Source organism: Neovison vison, chromosome 5 (genome assembly GCF_020171115.1).
Source record: "Neovison vison isolate M4711 chromosome 5, ASM_NN_V1, whole genome shotgun sequence".
NCBI classification, from domain to species: Eukaryota; Metazoa; Chordata; class Mammalia; order Carnivora; family Mustelidae; genus Neogale; species Neogale vison.
Window position 1 is genome coordinate 70,731,748 of NC_058095.1, and position 18,851 is coordinate 70,750,598.

General features: G+C 52.5%; 1 protein-coding gene across 2 annotated transcripts in view; it reads left to right on the forward strand.

Annotated features, from left to right (window-relative positions):
• EPN2 (epsin 2) overlaps positions 1 to 18,851 on the forward strand; it is an 81,970-nt gene that overhangs the window by 37,738 nt on the left and 25,381 nt on the right. Inside the window, exon 3 of one of the 2 annotated variants that reach the window (XM_044249344.1) lies at positions 993 to 1,163. The exons of the other annotated variant lie outside the window; for it this stretch is intronic. Coding sequence (XP_044105279.1) covers positions 993 to 1,163 — 171 coding nt within the window. The remainder of the gene's footprint in view (positions 1 to 992; positions 1,164 to 18,851) is intronic. 2 annotated transcript variants of the gene reach the window in all.

An 18,851-nucleotide genomic window follows, 5' to 3' on the forward strand; every position in this document is an offset into this window, starting at 1 on the left:
GGCTGAAACAACAGAAGGCCCCCATACCACCTTTCTTTCTGGAATCAGTAACACCGTGTCGCCATAACAGCACATTTTTTTCTCGTTTTAAAGAAGTTGTTTGTCGCCTGACAGACTCCCCTTGGCCCTTGTTTATTTGGTGGCTCTGTGACCAGGCCACCTACTAGCATTTCCTGCTTGCGGGCTTCTGTGTGACACCCTACTTCCACCAGCAGCATTTGAGAGATGTGGCAGCTGGGAGATTTGCATCCCCAAGGCAGACTTCCTGCCTCTAGGAATTCCAGATTCTTACAAAAGGCTCGAAAGGCTCGGAGAGGTTAGCATTTTTCTTGTCCTGTTTCTAGTTACTGTTGTTTCCCTCTTAGTTTGAACTGCTCTGTTGAAGCAAAGATTGTGACCTCCGGGAAACTGCCTGATACGAACTGTGACCTGCCTCTCCGCCAGGGCCAGGTTGCCCCCCAAAAATGAAGATTGCCCTGTAAGGAGGGAAGTTGTTTCTCTCATGTAGCCTCTCCGTCCCCAAGAAAGGCCCGCTGTGGGTTGAGTTGGTCTCAAGCTACCTCTTTGGGAAGTGACTGCATCTGCACTGTCCCGCCATGGACAGCTGCTCTGCTCTCCACATCGCTTTTGTGGTTACTTTTTTCAGGAAGCCAGAGGATACAAAGTAGGAGCTGAGACAGCATCCCATTCATTGATAGCTTGTGGGATAATCCAGGTGCAGGAGCCTGGGGGTCCGGATTGGGCTCCAGTCACAGGTCCTGCCGGCCTTCCACTGAGCTGATGGATGCTGCCACGGTCCCAGCTCTCACAGTTTCCGGTTCCCTCAGACCTTGAGCTTGAGCTGCATGTTCAGGGTCAGAATGTGGTCAGCAGGCTGTTGGCCACCCCTGAGCACGTGGGGCTTCGGCCCCAGCCCACACTCTGCTGCTCCCACTCCCTCTAATGGCGTGTCTCTCTCTGTGTGTATGTGTGTGTGTGTCCCTGCCCGACAGCGCCCGAGGCCTCGCTGTGTCCCCAGCACCGCACAGGGGCCCCGCTGGGTCAGAGCGAGGAGCTGCAGCCGCTGAGCCAGCGCCACCCCTTCCTGCCGCACCTGGGGCTGGCCGCCCGCCCAAATGGCGACTGGTCCCAGCCCTGCCTCACTTGTGACCGCGCAGCCCGAGGTGGGACGGCGGTTTGCTTTTCTCCTTCCTAGAAATGCTGGGCAGCTTGCTGGGGGTGTGCTTGTTGGGTCCAGTACAGCCAACTCTCTCCCTATCTTCTCCTGGGCCTCTCCATCCAGCCTCCTGCAGACCCAGGGCCCCGTGTTCCTTTCTCCCTAGGTTCTCCCCTCTGACCATCTTTGTCACTTGCTAGAACTTCTGCTGTCATTTGGCTAAGGCACGGGTGATTGCCCTTGCTTTCCCTGTGTCCCCACGCCCAGAAAAATTGGAGGGGGCTCTGCTGTGGGCCAGGCCCAGGTGTGGTGGGGGCTGGACACCACTTGGCTTGTTGAGCCAGAAAAGTGAGATTGAAATCTAACAACGCCGGGCAAAGCCGAGGGCCTCGGTGGACAGTTGCTGGAAGCCATCGTTCTTGATGCAGTGATTACGTGCCTTGATGAGGACAAAATGGGATTGTTCTCGCTTCTCAATTAACTGCCATCTTTCCAGAAATCCCCATTACCGTGGTAAACAGAGAGTTAGCTGTACTGTCAATTCTAGGTCACAGAGAAGATAACCTAATTCAATGGGTAACTAAAAGTGGGGCTTCTCTTTTGACTAATTAATAATGTATGGTGGTCAGAGTCTACAACTGTTGCAGGTTAAAGTGAAAACAGATTTTTTTCCTGTTACCTACAAGAAAAATGCTCCCAGTCCACTCCAGCCCCGGAGTGGGGCCTGGCTATAGAGAAGAAAGCTGTCTGTTCTCTTATGCTCCTACAAGAAGGGGCACAGATGAGGAGCCTTTGTGTGACTTCCCTGATAAGGTGGCTAGCCTTTATGCAGCCCTGGAGACAGCTACGTTTCATTCATGCCTCATTAATATTACAGCTCGTTTGACTTGGGTATGCCAGTGATCACTGGGTTTAGCTCTGGGATGTTTTCCTTTGTGCTCCTGTCTTCCCCTCACCGTTTTATGCGGGATTTTGTACGGAGGACCAGCCTTGCTCCATGGAGAGTGTGGATGGTCACAAGTCTGAAGGCTCACACAGAGGCCTTTTAGGTACACACCGTTTCTTCCCCCAGGTCTCTGGGGGCTGTTTTGGGCAGGCTGCCAAGATTCCCCAGGACTCTGGGGTCGAGTCAGTAACTGGGAAGGTCTGTTTGGAGTCTTGGGTTCACTGGCGGCAGGTTGGCTTTCCTGGGACATTTGTGTATTAACCTCAGGCCCACCTGCCTCAGCCTCTGTGCCGTCCCTCCCGCTGTGGCTGGGAAGGACCGCAACCTGTGTCCCCGGACAGGCCTTGGTCCCGTCTGCTTCTCTTCCACCGGATACCTCCCCTGCACACATACGACGGGCAGGTGGCTCCAGGTACACAGCTGTTGTGCATGTCTCTCTTCCTTTGGTTCTGGCAGAAATGAAGGATCAAAACAGTAGGTCTTGTTTGACAATTTCTCATGTCCCAGAAGAGTTTCTGGTGGAGTGTTACACGGTGGCACCGTTTCATCCTTTACCTGGTTAATGCGTGGGTCCCTCTCCATATCTCACACGCTGCTGGTCACCGAGGCTATTGCGGGAGGCAGGACCCTGGCCGGGGACAGCTTTCTGTTCTTCCTTGGCCCCTAACCAGGCGTTCAGTGGAAGGTAAGTGCCGATTGTACACACAGTGGCCATTTCCTTTGGACATACCTGCTTGGAAGGCAGCAGTGGGGGAGTCAGGTGGATGCTGGCCATTTGAGAAGTGGTCTCCTGAAATGCAGGCTGCAATGTAGGGGAGACGAATTGGGGGGCACCCTTGGAACCCCAGACCCTGCAGGGGAGGCCTGATGGGGTACTGGTGTAGACTCGGCGTGAGGGAGAGGGCAGATAGCTGAGAAAGGCCCTTCGTGGGAGAGCAGACGCTGCAGGGAGCCTCCTCTTGCCTCGACTGCCGCTCTGACCCACAGAAATCATAATGATATTTGAGGGGACCTTCCTTTCATGTATCCTATCCATCTGATCTCCCCGTGCCTCCTCCCTCCCACTTATCTCCCACAGACATCTGTGGATCTGACCTTGGAAACCTCTCAAATTCTGTCCCTTCATCTCTAGTCCCATGACCTCAATTCAATGTCCACTTTCCTTGACTGGTTTCTTTGCTTTTAGCCTCCCCCATCCGTGTCCACCTGGAGAGCTCCTCTAGATTCCAGGCTCTCCCAGGATCCAGTGCAGTCTTTGACATGGCAGACAATACCCCTCATGGTCCTCGGCTGGCATCTGACGGTTTAGATGTGCTGAGGTCTGCCGGGAGGGCCGCTCCCAGGCTCACTGTCTGCGGCCCGCCCTGGCTGCACTCTGGCTCCCAAGTTCCCGCGTTCACTCAACAAGTGTGTATTGAGTTCCTATTGTGTGCCTAAGCACAAAGCACAGAGCCGTCTGCCCCTCCTCATGGGAAGAGACACAATAAACCTAAGGCGTGATCCAGCACGTTCTAGGACGAGTACTCTGGGAAGCAGCCCACAAAAACCAAACGACCTAGTCGAGCCTGGGGAGGAGGGAAGGTCGTCTGCAGTGTTAAGGACGGTGTCAGAATAAGCCCCGTTGAGAAAGTGATGTTGGAGCAAAGGCTGAAGGGGGATGAGAAGTGTGCAGTGTGAAGGTTTGGAAGAGCATTCTAGGCAGTGCAAAGGGCTTGGGGTGGAGTGTGTTCAGGGGTGTTTGCAGAGCGGGAAGGCGGCCCCGGATGCGGGGAGCTGAGTGAGGCAGAGTGGCCGGTGAGGTCAGGGCAGGGGTATGACAGAGGGTGGGGTGGGGGAAGGTGGAGGGCAGCTTCTCAAACTGCCTCTGGTAGGGAGCAGCTCTTCCAATTCCTGATAGGCTTAGCCTGATACTTTGTATCAGTGATTGGATGTTGTAGCAATGTTAGATTGCTCTAAAGCTTTCCAACTACTTTCTCTCACTGTGTTTTCTCCTCCAGCTGTGTGTTGGGTGGGGAAACCACCCACCTGACCCAGGTGGGTGATGGCGGGGGCTGTGGACCTCTTAAAGAGGAGCCAACAGGCTTGCTGGAGGACAGGATAGGGGAGGGAGCAGTAGAGCACTGCTAGCTGAGCCGGTGGAAGATGGTGGCTGTGAGTGGAGCAGGTTGAATGGCGTTGGGGTGATGTTCTGGACATGTCAGAGTGCTATTGGACATGCATGTGGAGGTGTGGAGAAGGTCTGAGAAGTCTAGGGCCTGCGGGAGAATTCGGGGCTGGAGAGGCCTTCAGCTCTTTGGTCTCACCTGGCGTTCATGTTTCCTTCCTGTTCCTGTATTCCCTGGAGCCCCAGCTGCCCTCTCCACCCAGTGCTGGGTCTGGGGCTTGCCTATGATGGCCGCCTGTGTGATTTTTTTTTTTTTTTTTTTAAAGATTTATTTATTTATTTATTTGACAGAGAGAGAGAGAGAGAGAGAGAGAGATCACAAGTAGGCAGAGAGGCAGGCAGGGGGGCTGGGAAGCAGCCTCCCCACTGAGCAGAGACCTGGATGCGGGGCTCGGAGACCCTGAGACCACAACCTGAGCTGAAGGCAGAGGCTTAACCCACTGAGCCACCTGGGCGCCCCGCCTATGTGATTTTGATAGGTAGCTGGTGCTCAGGACTGCTGTGTGAAGGGGAGGCTGTGGGGCCCAGGGGCAAGGCCTTTTGGGTTGAGAGGTCAGGGTTTGCCAGAGACCATACAGACAGGGCAGCTGGCTTGGGTCGAGCAGGCTGGGAGACACCTGCCTGTTACCCACGCCATCCCCCACGGCCCACTCTGGCTCTGTCCCCCCTCCTATGTTCTTCAGAGCTGATTATGACGTTCGGCAGACTGTGGAGAAATTGCGGAAGTTCTTGGGGCGGTGGCCTGGGGAGAGGGGGCCGGTTAGGAGAATGATCCCCTGAGTCCAGGTGGAGACTTGAATATAAGATTGCCGCTGTTCTCTTGATGCGCACAGTCCAGAGTCAGGACGGGCCTCCCGCTCGCCTGCTCTCTCTCTTGGGTCGGCCTCTGCAGATGGAGGCTGGCCTGGGAAGGAAGGAGTGCCCATCCCGGCAGCCCCCAGAGCCAGAGCCACACTTGCCTTGCTGCAGCAGGAGCATGTCCTGTGGTGCTGGGCACTCTGGATTCCTGGGCGGGAGATCAGCTGCCAGCATTCCCATTCTTAGAGAAAGGAGAAAGCAACAAGGAAGACAGAATAGAAATGCTCTTTGACCTCTGATTCCCTACATGAATTGGAACCCACCTGAGAACCCAGAGCCAGAGTGGGTGGTCATGTGCTTTGTCCCAGGTCCCCGATGCCACCTGCGGCCACGTCTCAGGCTGTCCTGATGGGTCTGCTGTCTGGGTGACGCCTTCGGCTGATGCAGCAGCTTCCTGTGGGGTGGCTCAGCTCTGCTCCGTGCCTCCTTCAGGTCAGCCCGTCTTTCAGGCTGGGCATCCCTCACACAGGCCGGCACCCCCTCACATGCCGTGGATGGTGACTCCCTGAGTGATTACTAGAGATGACGAGCCTTTCGTGTATTTGTCTTCCTTCTCTCTAGGAAGGGTTGGAGTTGCCCTCCAAAATGCACATAGTGCCAGAGGCTTAAACAGATCCAAGGAATTGGGCCGAAAGGAAAGGTGAGAAAGTAAGAGAAGGCCAGAGTCACGTAGAGGGCTGGAGAGGGATCCAAATCTGGCTTTGAACTTCTCAGCCAGCAGCACGGAAGAGAACAAGTGCTCTTGAGCTGCTGGGCAAGAGTCTAGGATCCAGATCCAGATCCAGCGCAGGAGGCCAGGTGCTCCCGGTGCAGGGGAAGAGCGGGGCCCAAGAGCAGCCCTCGAGAGGAGCCCTTGGTCTGGACTGCGTCCCCACAGCGGGGCCGCCACGCTGGGCCTGAGCCCACTCTGACAGCCTGGCCTGAGTCCAGGAGAGCTCCTGGTCTCTCGGAGTGGGGGGACATCACGGCTTTCTCCCTCCTTCCACACGCTCAGCCATTCGTAAGCCCATTAGGGAGAGTCTGAAAGCGGCCGTGTGCACCGTTTCATGTGTGTGTGGGGAAGAGCCCAGAGGCGTTAGGCCTCTGGAACTCTCCGGGGATTCTGGTTCTCCACAGCAGGGGACCTCAGGGGAAAACCAGAGTCACTGCAGCCCCAGCCCTGGCAGCCAGACTTTTGCGAGGGCAACTGGAGCAGGTAAACACCTGTACATGCATTTTAATACAGATTTTTACATTTTAATGCATTTTAGTTTTTACTACATTTAATTTTAGTACTTTTAATACATTTTAATTTATTTTATTTTTTTAAAAATATTTTATTTATTTATTTGACAGGGATCACAAGTAGGCAGAGAGGCAGGCAGAGAGAGAGGAGGAAGCAGGCTCCCTGCTGAGCAGAGAGCCCGATGCGGGGCTCGATCCCAGGACCCTGAGATCATGACCTGAGCCGAAGGCAGAGGCTTAACCGGCTGAGCCACCCAGGCGCCCCTACATTTTAATTTAAATACCATTTAACTTAATACATTTTAAGGCATTTTAATACAGACTAGGCAGCCGAGAAAGGGAGGCCTCCGTAGGTCTGTTTTTGAAAACTTGAGGATGTGGGACTATATAATAACAATATGTTATTGTTTAAAAAAAAAATCAAACCCAGCCAGCCTGTCCCTCCCGGGGTGTGGACTTGGAAGGGGCCTGGGTCAGCTGAGGCCTCCTGAAAGTGTAGGAGGAGGAGGAGGGGAGCGAAGCTTCCAGGTGCGGGGCTGGGTGACAGTGCTCAGGAACCAGGTGCTCAGCCCAGGGCTGAGAGGTGGTTGCTGGCCAACAGCCAGATAATCGCCCAGTAGTTTCGGGGAAAGGCCAGGGACAGCCACTGGGTGGAAATGTTCCCAGCCCTCAGCGGCCTTTCACCTCAGATAGTTCTTCAGGTGGGATGGACTAGGAATCTGGTGGGAGATGGGATCCGGTTGACTTCTTTTTTGCTGGGGTAAACGTGTTCTCTAAGTCGGGGACCCCTGCATCTTAGGCAGGCAGCCCACCCCAGGGCAAAGGCGGGTGCCAGGCTAGCAGCACTAAGCTTACTCTGGAGCTAATCTCTTCAAGTGCAGATAGAATCACAGAGGAAGCTGCTGAGTAATGCCCGTAGTCCTAGTCCTGCGGGGGTGGCGGCCGTGTCACTGACACCCTGTCTGAGGGTTGACACCAGAGATGCTTATTCTTGCCACGAGGGCTGGTCCTTCGTGGGGTCTGAATGTGCCCCATGAGTCAGCAGCTGCGGGAGACAGTCAGAAGGCCTAGCCATCAACCCTTCTCTGCTTTCCCTTGTGACTGGTCCTTCTGCTGCTGCACTTGACCAAGGAGGTGGGTGGGGCACCTTGTTGATTAACCCACATCCACTCCATCATAATGGTAAAGCTGGAATTTGAACCCAAGGTTCCCAGAACTCTGGTATTCCTACTTCTCAACAAAAAAGTAATGTTTAAATTGTTCTACAAAAGAGATGAATATACAGTGTATACCTAGTGCAATTTTAAGGTGGTTTGGCCCATCTCCTGTAATTTTTTTCTTACATTTTTAAAAAAAGATTTTATTTATTTATTTGACAGAGATCAAAAGTAGGCAGAGAGACAGGTGGTGGCGGGGGAGGGAGGCTCCCTGCTGAGCAGGGAGTCCTATGTGGGGCTCAATCCCAGGACCCTGAGATCATGATCTGAGCCGAAGGCAGAGGTTTAACTCACTGAGCCACCCAAGCACCCGCACCCCCTTACATGGTTTTTGAAAGCAGGGAAACCTCTTTAAACTGTTGGGTAGTGGGGCCCAGGTTTTAAGGAGCTCCTGTGATTGTCAGCGTGAGACTGAGACACAGCTGTCCAGATTGCTGACGGGGGACAATTAGCGAAGGATCAGTGCTGACTTATGCCATAGAAAGTTGAATTATGAATACTGTATTTGTATCTGCCCATTTTTCTTCAAAGCCACCTTTGTAGTAGAGGTAAACAGAGTTATTAGCTCTCAGTAAGTGGAGAATGAAACGGGAAAAAGGAGGTTTAAGTCAGGGTTCGCTAATAGTCACACAGCTGTGACAGTGTCTGAGTCACGGCTGCCCAGTGGCTGGTTACGAATAGTCAGCCTCAAGGGAGCATTTAATAAATAATATAAGCAGAAATAAGAAGGACTGTCTGAAGATAGATTTCTCTTGGTATGGGAAAGTGAACTGTGTAATGGACTTACAATCGCTGTAGAGCGTGTCACTCTCTTTTATTTTGTCTTCACAGTACTTTTTACTATCTGAAATTATCACTCAATTTTCTGTGTCCCTGCACAAGAACACTCCAAGAGCAGGGCGCCTTGTGTGTGCTCAGTGCACGCTGCCTGACCCAGGAAAGGTGTTCAATAAACACTGAATGAATGAGCAGGGCTAAATAAGAATTTATTTATTTATTTGAGAGAGAGAGAGAACGCACAGAAGCAGGTGGAGGGACAGAGGGAGAAGGAGAAGCAGGCTCCCCACTGAGGAGGGAGCCCAACTGGGACTTGATCCCAGGACCCTGAGATCATGACCTGAACGGAAGGCAGAGGCTTGGCCAACTGAGCCATGTAGGCACCCCTGAACAGACGCTAGATAAACCTTAACTTTTCTCTTCTTTTCTTTTCTTTTTTTGTGGTATTTCCTCTCTCTTGATATCTGCCCAAGCATGAGCCTTAGTCTCTTGGAAATACATTTTATGGGCTTTTCCAGGAATAAAGAAATACTTTACGTCTTTGTGCAATAAGGTTGAGTTTAGCAGCAGTATAATTCATAGACACTAGTTTCTGTTCAGTAATAAAACGCTGTTTCTCTTTTCTGCCAGCTGCCTTTTCTCTTTTCCCTCAGCCACCTGCCCTCAAGCTGGCTGCCCTGAGTTTTTTAAATTTCCCAGAGCCTGGGCTACATGTCTGACCAGTGACGTCAGAACCCCAGGGATGGGCCCAGGCTTCACAGTGGGCAGAAGTTTCTGGTGATCACAGTGTGCGCCTGGGGCCGGGCACCGCTCCTCCAGTGGTCTGTTCTGTGTCAGCTTTTGTGGAGCTGAAGCCTTCTGTTCCTCCCCTCTCTCCAACTGATGCCCAGTGCAGGGCCCTTTCAGAAAGTTGCCGTCAACAGGGGTTATTTGGACTTGAAGCAGCTCGAAATTGATGTCTATTGAATCAGTGTCGTCTTGCTGACTGCTAGTCTCCTACTGGACTAGCTTAGTCTAGCACCCTTGACACCAGCTCACTCGGTGGTCTACTTCTCCAGTACTAACTGGTAACCCAGTGTGGATGTGAACTAAGAAACTGCTGGTTTTTTCATTATAAAAGTACCATGTAGAAAGTTCAAAAAGAAGAGAAATAGCCTATAATCTTATTCCTCAAAGACAGCTGCCGTACACATGTTGGCGTATTTCCTTAAGGACTTTGTCCCAATCATTTTCTTTTCCAGGATTGTACCCTCGCTAGCTAATGCAACTTCGAGTCCCTGCTTTTTTGTCTCATAATCCTGTAACGGGAGCATTGTCTCCCTTCCTCCACCACCCTGTAAACATTTTAACAGCTGCACTCGGCATTCCACTGGGTGGGGCTTCCTAGCTCATCCTGGCCTGATGCTGGATGGGCCTTCAGTCCTCTAGCTCGCACCAAACAGCTCGGCTGTTTTCGGTGCCAGGGTACCACTACCTGGACCATGAGCACGGGGGGTTTCGAGCCCCTGGGTATGTGGTTTCATCGTGGTCATCTTTCTGTGGCAGAGCACACAGGTTCGTGATGTAGAAAGGAACTGAAGGCCAGATCAGGACCCATATCCCCAAAGGGCAGCTGTCCTGACAGATCCGGGTCACACGTCTGAACAGTGGTCCGTGAAAACAGAACAAATCTCATGTTTGTACTGTGCGGACAATAGGACAAGATACAGTGCCATTTATAACCACATGACGTTTGCAAAGCACATTATTCAAAACTTTTAAGTTTTTCTTTTTTTTTTTTTAAGATTTTATTTATCAGTGGGAGAGAGAGTGCACACAAGCAGTGGGGAGTGGCAGAGAGAGAGAGAAGCAGGCTCCCCGCAGAGCAGGGAGCCTGACTCAGGGCTGGATCCCAGGACCCGGAGATCATGACCTGAGTCAAAGACAGCTGCTTAACCGACTGAGCCACCAAGGCGTCCCCAAAACATTGGGCTTTTTCTCTTGCTTATTTTGTAAGTCTGTGTGGGCCAGGGGCAGTGCTGAGTACCAAGGGTCTTACATCACAGTCAGCCACTGAGGCATTGCCCTTGGTGGGCTTCCCGTGTCGGAGAGACAGACACATCTAGGGTGTACCAGTTGTGGTGTCTGGGAGGGGTCTGGCAGGGGGCTAAGAGCTTCTGTCCATGTGTCTGTTCGCACACTGTGCCTAGAGGGACGGGGCGAGCTGGCGGAGAAGTGGGCGGTCACCGCAGACCTCAGGGATCCCAGTGTGACAGAGATTGCCCTTCAGCTGATTCTTTACTGATCCCATGAGAAATAATACAGTTGGCAGTCTGATCTTTTCACCCAACTTCCTGTGTGCATTTTCCATGTTGCTGCATAAGTCAGCCTTAGTTTGACAGGTTAAGCCTGGGGTATTTCTTAACTGCTGCAAGTTTAAGTCTTTTAATTGGTAACCTAGGGGTAAGGGTAGCCTCTCCTGGATTATTGTGTAAGCTACCTGTGCTGACATAATGCTGTGCACATACTCCCTTGCACAAAGGAAATGCACCATAAATAGATCATTTACTATCATCGTTGTCATCAGAATTGCTGTTTTCAGGTTCTCACCAGTGTAAATAATGCTGCAGCAAACTTTGGGCAGAAAGCATGCTTTAAAAAGGAGTCCTTAGGGGCGCCCTGGGTGGCTCAGTCCTTAAGCGGCTGCCTTCAGCTCAGGTCATGATCCCAGCATCCTGGGATCGAGTCCTGCGGTAGGGCTCCTGGCTCAGCAGGAAGCCTGCTTCTCCTTCTCCCTCTCCCAAGGCTTGTGTTCCCTCTGTAACTGTCTCTTCCTCTGTCAAATAAATAAAATCTTAAAAAAGAAATAAATACCTAAAAATAAAGGATTCTTTAGATTCAGTGTGGTCTTCAGTGTAGAGTTGCTGGCAGTGAGATAAATGGGAAAGTGTGAGAGCGTCCTCTGTCTCCCGAAGCATTATAAATGCTTTCCGAACGGATCATGCCCTTGTGCAGCGCCCCCCAGCAGGGGTGACTGTCCTCCATTGACGGCTGCAGAACTTAATATGGGTACTGTGATTTGTTCTTTTTAAAAATAGTCACAAATTAATTTTTTTTAAATTTTATTTATTTATTAGCGATCACAAGTAGGCAGAGAGGCTGGCAGAGAGAGAGGGGAAGAAGCAGGCTCCCTGCTGAACAAAAAGCCCGATGTGGGGCTCGATCCCAGGACCCTGGGATCATGACCTGATCCGAAGACAGAGGCTTTAATCCACTGAGCCACCCAGGCGCCCCACAAATTAATTTTTTTAAAGATATATTTATTTATTTTAGAGACAGTGCGCACACACAAGGTGGGGGGAGGGGCAGAGGGAGAAAATCTCAAGCAGACTTCCTGGTCATGGGGCTCAACTCTCACGACCCCAAGATCATGACCTGAGCTGAAATCAAGAGTCAATGCTTTTCTAGCTACGCCACCCAGGACCCGCAGATCATCACCGATTTCATAGATGGAAGTCACTGTCAGAGTACTCATTTTAAGAGAGAAATTCCAGGGTACCTCGGTGGCTTAGTGGGTTTGAGTCTCTGCCTTTGGCTCAGGTCATGATCTCAGGGTCCTGGGATTGAGCCCCGCATCGGACTCTCTGCTCAGCGGGGAGCCTGCTTCCCCCTCTCTCTCTGCCTGCCTCTCTGCCTACTTGTGATCTCTGTCAGATAAATAAATAAAATCTTATAAAAATAAAAATAATAATAATAAAATAATTAAAGAGAGAAATTCCATCTTGGTCAACATTTATGCTTCACCCAGGGCCTGCTTACAAGTTTGGGTGCCAGTGTTCACTCACCTCCACTGGGACCAAGCGGGCTTCCAAGCACTGCCCCCCCCACTTTCTCCCAAGCCCCTGCCTGGAGATCTGTGGGCGCCTGCAGGGCTCTACCCAGAGAGTGACTTTCACCACAACAGGAATGACAGGGACTCCTGGGAGAAGAGTAATGAGATGGGATTGCTCCCTGCCCCACCTCGCAAGCTGGTGATCAGGTCATGGAGAGCATTTCATCAGGAACCAAAGAGAACAGCACAAACTCGCTCTTTTATTTCAAACAGAGGATGGGCTTTGAATCCCGCAGACAAAAGGACTGCCTTTTGTCTCTGCTCCACCCTCCTCCAGCTCAGTCTCCAGCCTGGCCTGGGGAGGAACGTGGCCATTGTTCTGGCTCAGCCCCCTTCCACCAGGGTTTCAGCTTTCGCCTCTGAACTGGGGTTCACAGCACCACTGTCTCACGGTGCTGGAGAGGAGTGTATGAAATGTGCCCTTGGAGGTGGTAGCCATTGCTAGTTTTGCCTGGAAACCCAGCCTGAAAACGAGCCAACAGGTGTTTGGACTCCTGCTCTTTGTCTGTTAGGACGCCGATGTGACCCCTGTGTATGCAGAGCCTTGGGCCAGGTCAGGTTGGGAGGTGGCTGGACTGCAGGCAGGTCCACAGTGTAGAATGCATAATACTGATTACAGAGGGTCAGAGAAGGCCACCTGCTCTAAGTGCCGGGGTGGGCGGGGATGGAGCCAGCAGGAGTCCTAATGGCATGATCCAGGGAAGATCCGTTTGAGAAGGCGGGATTGGAGCTGACAGTTGGGATGAGGAGTTTCTCCTTTCCTGTTTGAAGAACAGCAGGAGGGGTACAGAGGCAGGAAGGAGGCTTCTAGGCCCAATGTGGAGGCTGGCAAGCTGGGTTGCCTGGGAAGAGGACAGGCTGGTGAGCAGCCTCAGGGAGGAAAGTCAGTCCTGGAGCTGAGGGGCGGTACTTCCTTGCCCTGCATGAGGAGAGTGCCTACGTCTATGTGTGCAGGCAGGTGGTGGGAAGACCCTGAGGTTGCACCGGAAAAGCCTCTGACCATGACTGGGCGTCGTAGAACAACACCCGTTTGGAGACCAGAGGTCTAAGATCAAGCATACTTCCTTTGAATCCTGGAGGGGAGAATTCTTAACTTGCCTTTCCCTAGCTTCTGTTGCTGGCCGCAGTCCTTGGTATCCCCCGGGCTGGCAGCTGGCAGCACTCCAGCCCCTGCCCTCCATCACGGGCAGCCTCCCCTTGCCTGTGTGCGCATGCTCAGGCACCTGTGACTCTTCCCCTTCTTGTAAGGACACCAGCCTTACTGGATTTAGGGTCCGCCCTGCTTCAGGATGACCTCATCTTAGCTAATCACATCTGCAATGACCCTGTTTCCAAAGAAGGTCGTGTTCTGAGGTACAGATGGTCAGGACTTCACTGGGACAATTCGAGGGACCCAGCTCTGCCCACAACACCTACATCTGCCCCTTGCAGTGGCGGCATCACACCCCGAAGGCCTGCTTCAGTTGTGAGCTGTGCGCCAGGCTGGGCAGGGTCACAGATACTCTCTGTGGCCTCAGGCTAGACGGTCAGGAGCATTTTCAAATATAATGGACTCTCAGTGAAATGTATCCTGAATGCAGCCACTGCTCACCTGCAAAGCTACTATCCCACCCCATGCTCCCATTGTCTCTCCCTGGGACCAATCAGATTGCATCACCGCTCTTCATAGACCCACGTCCTCCAAAGCCCCTCCACGGGCCCTGAGAACCACTTGGCTCTTCCATCGTGGCCCTCTGGGCACCCTTAGCCTTTATCAGCCTCACGGCCTCTGCCCTCCATCCCGAGTATAGCTCCTGCCTATCTGCGCCCGCCTATCTCCTTCCCCAACTCACACTGCTCCAGTAGCTCCGAATGGCCTGCCCTGACCTCTGAACACAGAGAGCCCAGCTCTCCTCTGCCCTGGGCACTTTGTCCCCCTGCTTTCTTTATTCCTGTGTCATCTGTCCTTACAGGTGCACAAACTCCAGGAGAATAGGGACTTCCCTCAGACCTAGAGCAGCACGGAGCCTGGTGGCCACTGAGTGTTATGACTGAGTCTCACAGTACTTTTAGGATGTTGGGCAAGCATAGGGTTTGGCCCTAAGACTTTGCTTTGAATTCATCTCTCTGTGAACAAGTCATTTAGCCTCTCTGGGCTCTAGTTTCCTCCTCTGTGAAAAGAGTGGCATTAAAAAACGAGGCTGTAAGGGTCAGACTTGGTCTCTCCCTGGCTGAGTGACCTTGGGTGGGTCCCTTCACTTGGAGCCCCAGCCCTGGTCTGTAGGTAGGACTGAGGGTTCATCGAGATACTAGGGAGAGCTGTAGGACTATCATGTGACAGGCACTGGTCTGATGCTTTCCACAGGTTAGCCCACTGGGTCTAGGACGCAAGTACTCTAGCTCCATTTTGCAGATGAGAAAACCGAGGCTCGGAGGATCCTCTGCCTAGGCGGAGGTCGTTGGGCGAGAAGTAGCCGAGCCCCGATCCAAGGGCAGGCTTTCAGACCTGCTCTCCACGCTGGGCTGTAGCTTACTCGGAAAACGCTCAGCCCAGATCAGGCTGCAGCAAAGAGACGTGGCACACATAACCGTGCTTTCCCGGGGCTAAGTGTTGGAACCGCGCGCCCACGCATTGTCACTCGGAGTAGGCATTCAGCGGCTTTCTGGGTAGAATCACAAGAAAATGTCAACAGCTGTTTCCTCTGGGGAGAGGAATGGGGGCAGGATGAGAGGTGTGGCTCCCGCTTCCTTTTATGCTGTCGTGTTTAAAAATAAGTTACGGGCATCATCATGATCCACCCGTAAATACTCAGTATGTGTCTCCTCCCGAAGAGTGAGCGGCAGTGCCCTTATCCCACAGCCCCAATCTTGACCAGTACCCAGTCCATACTCAGGTCTCAACCAGTGCCCAGTCCATACTGGGGTCTCGTCAGTTGTCCTCAGCATGTCTTGCAGCTGATCTGTCTAAACTGGGGACCCCCCTCCCACCTGCCCCTGTTCCCCTGAGGACCACAAGTTTCCTCTGACTATCCTGTCCCTTTGGTCTGTCTGCAGCAGATGGTCTTTTTCTCGTGACCTTAATATGCTAAGAGACTGGGCCAGTTGTCCCATAGAGCATCCCTAGGTCTGGGTTTGTCCGTCTGTCTACTGCGTGGTATGGTGTTCGGCTCTGTCCTCACCCTGTTGTTCTGTGAGCCCGGAATCAGTCTAGGGTCTGGATTGGAGTCAGATCAGAGATTTTGCCCGAATTGTCCTGGGATGTGGGTGATGTCATGTGACGGGCAGAGGGTGGCTACAGCATGGGGGGCTGTGGTTTGTCCCTCTGTCGTGAATTGTCACACACAAACACACACACACACACACACACACACACACCCTTTGGTCTGAACGTGATCTGACTGATGATACTGGATGCACTTTTCATCTTGTACCTTTTTGACTTTTCCAACCGTGTGTTTATATTTTTTCTCTTTTAATGTGACCTGGGGTGGTCTGAACTTATTTCCTCATAATTTGCCTCAGTTGACTGAAGACAGTCTTTCCCACTCCTCCGTGTGAGGAGGTAAGATGAAGACCCTGGAGGGTCTTCCATGGGAACAGGTTTTGAAGCCTCAGCTCGGGCCAGGCTGCTGGGTGGGGGTGGCCGAGGTTTCACTGGTGACTCAGGAAGTGGCCCATAGAGCCACAGGAAGGTGTCACCACATCGAGAAGGATCCAGTAAGCACTTCGCTGCAGTTCAGTGATGAGGAAGGAACTCAGCCGGCCGGGGAACTGGTTACTGGAGGGCGGAAGTTAGCTGTGGGCTCAGTGTCCACTCCCCATCTCCCCCCTTGGAGGACCACGGCCCCAGTCCCATTCTCATGGAGGCCTGGGAAGGGCCAGGGTATGACGAGGTACCTATTTACAGCTTCTGCTGTGTAAGTTGGGGAGTGGGAGTGTCAGACAGCTCCAGCCCCTAGGTAGTCTGGTGGTCATGGGTCGAAGCAGGGAGATGTGACCTGGGGCAAGGCCCATTTTCCGGGGAGAGCCAGCTGTGTGTTGGGCATCCCAGGCCCCTCCCACAGACCCCGTTTGTCTGCATTTCAGAGATGTGGGTATGAAACGGAGGGGGCAGGCCATTTATTTGCATGTGACCTCCCTGCTAGTAAGTGGCAAGGACAGGGTTTGAACCCTAGCATACCTGTCCGCAAACATGCCCAGGGTTATAAAAGGTGGCAGCAGTGTTAAGATCCAGATGGGGTCTTCTCTGGCCCCCGAGTCCCGGTGACCTTCCATTCTTCCCAAGGTGTCAGCTCTGCCTTGTGCGCCCAGGATCGGCCACTCACCTTGTATAGGGCTCAAGTGGCCAGAGTGCTTTATCCCAAGTCCCGCTGGTCACTTACTCAGAGCCCTTGCCGGTCAGGTCATGTTCGGAGATGTCTGTTACCTTTTTTTTTTTTTTTTTTTAAGATTTTATTTATTTGACAAAGTGAAACACAGTGAGAGAGGGAACACAAGCAGAGGGAATGGGAGAAGGAGAAGCAGGCCTCCTGCAGAGCAGGCAACCCCATGCAGGGCTCAAACTCAGGACCCTGAGATCACGACCTGAGCCAAAGGAAGACGCTTAACGACTGAGCCACCCAGGCGCCCCTGTTCCCTTTAATCAGTGTGACTGCAGACGCTGCGTGGTGCTTTCTAGGAAGACGGCGAAACGCCCTGAGAAGTGGTGATTTCCTATTTTCCTGTTACCTTGACTACTTCGATTTCTTCTTTCACAGTTGCCCAAGATTGCCCAACTGAAGCCTCTTTGTTAGAAAATCTTCCAGCCTTTGCTTGAGGGGTGCGTTTGGGAACCAGGGTCCCTCCTACAGCCGGGGCTGGCGCGAACACCAGACGGGCTCGTCTCCCTGCGGTGGGAGGTATTTCTTGGTCTTCCTCTTAGCCTGTATTTGGAGGGAAAAGTTGGCCTTTGTAGGCTTTCCTTCCTCTTTAGCCCTTCCCCTGGGCTTTCTCAGCCCAGGTAACAGGCCAGAAAGCATCAAATTGAGGCCTGGCCAATGTTTCTGATTCTCGGCCGCAGCAAGCGAGGACTTTGATGAGTTCCTCCAGGCGGGATCCGTACACAGAAAGACATCTTAGTGGTTGGAGAAGGGTGATGGCCTGTGTGTGGTTCTGCTAGTGATTTGCCTACTCTGGCAGTTCCCAGTCTTCCCTCCAGGAGGCGGCCGGTGGGAAAGCGTTGCTGGGCCACCAGCATTTTCCAGGAGTCCCTGTGCACTGTGGACCTGCAACCCCTCGGAGATGGGACAGGCTCAGGTGGTCACAAGGGAGCTTTCAGGCCCATCTCACAGGCATATCTGTGTTCACTGTCATGTATGCGGGTACAAGGGGCCCTTTTTGGGGCCAGGCTGCTGTCACGGAGGCAAGAGCGTCTCCGCGGGTGTTCCTCACAGCAGAGACCGCTGTGCGCAGCTCAGCTGATTCTTGGGGCTGATGGCTGTGAATTCTGCCATCTGTGGAACTGAGAGCCATACATCCGTTGACAAAAACCACAGCATTTAGGGGAATACCCTTTGTCTTTAATTTCCACATTGATGTGGTAAGCTATTTCCGCAAATGCTGGCTATGCATTATTCGACAGGCATCCGTTAAGGGCAGACAGGAACACGTCCATTTGCATTTGAAGCCAGTCTGGCCTTGCAGATGTCAGAGGACAAGGGAGGCTCATTTCTCTAGAAGGTCCCTGTTGAGAGCCCTTCCCATTCATCCCTGGCGGCGCTGAATCGGGCCCTGTGGCGGTACAGCCAAGTGGCAGCTTCCCCTGCCAGGGTGAGCCAAGATGGGGCTTATTTTTCAGAGCCCTTTTTCGGGGTGTGGGATGGGATATAGGTCTTCTTTATGTACTCCCCATTTCCGTGTGGTAGTGAATGAAGGTGCCGAGTGTGCTGTGTTCGTTCTAAACAGAGGGTTCTGTGACGTGAGCTTCCAAGATCATCAGGAAGGAGGCTGGGAGCAGGCAGCCCGGTGGTCAGGGATCTGTGTGGGAGCCACAGTCAGCTGAGAAGAAGCCTCCAGAACTGTTCCCCGGTGCCATGCGGCTTTGGTCTCCAGCAGTCTGGGTGGGGACACCTTTGCCTCCAGGTACAGGAAAGCCCAAGACCTAAGCACTGTGACCCATCAGTGAGGCTTGGGCACAAAACCAGCAACAGCAAAAAAAAAGGGGGGGGGGCTTTTGTCTTGGTATGTTATTAATGAGCCAGATTATTAAGGTGGACTTGACATGTTCTTACCATCTAGTTTTATTTTTAAAAGAAGTACTTTGGAAAAAGCAATGTGATATAACTAGCCTGGGATTCAACTTGTCTTTCATCTTTGTCTTGTTCATGGAGCTTAGAGTAGATGCGGGGCAACTGTTTGCTGGTTTGTTTGTTTTTTTTCCTGATTCTTTGAGTTGACAGTAAATCACAGCAAATGTGCACTGTGCTTCATGACATGGGACTGTTCTGGATGAACTCTTTACAGCTGTATGTTTTGTGTGTTTGACACAAAACTTGTGCAAGAAAGCATTGCCTTTCACAGTCTCCTGCCCTGCCCTGCCCTGCCCCCTGCCCCTTACAGCCCTGCCGGGTCCTCCTATGACCCTAATTATATCTAGCCCTCTTTTCCTGTTTTGTTTCCGA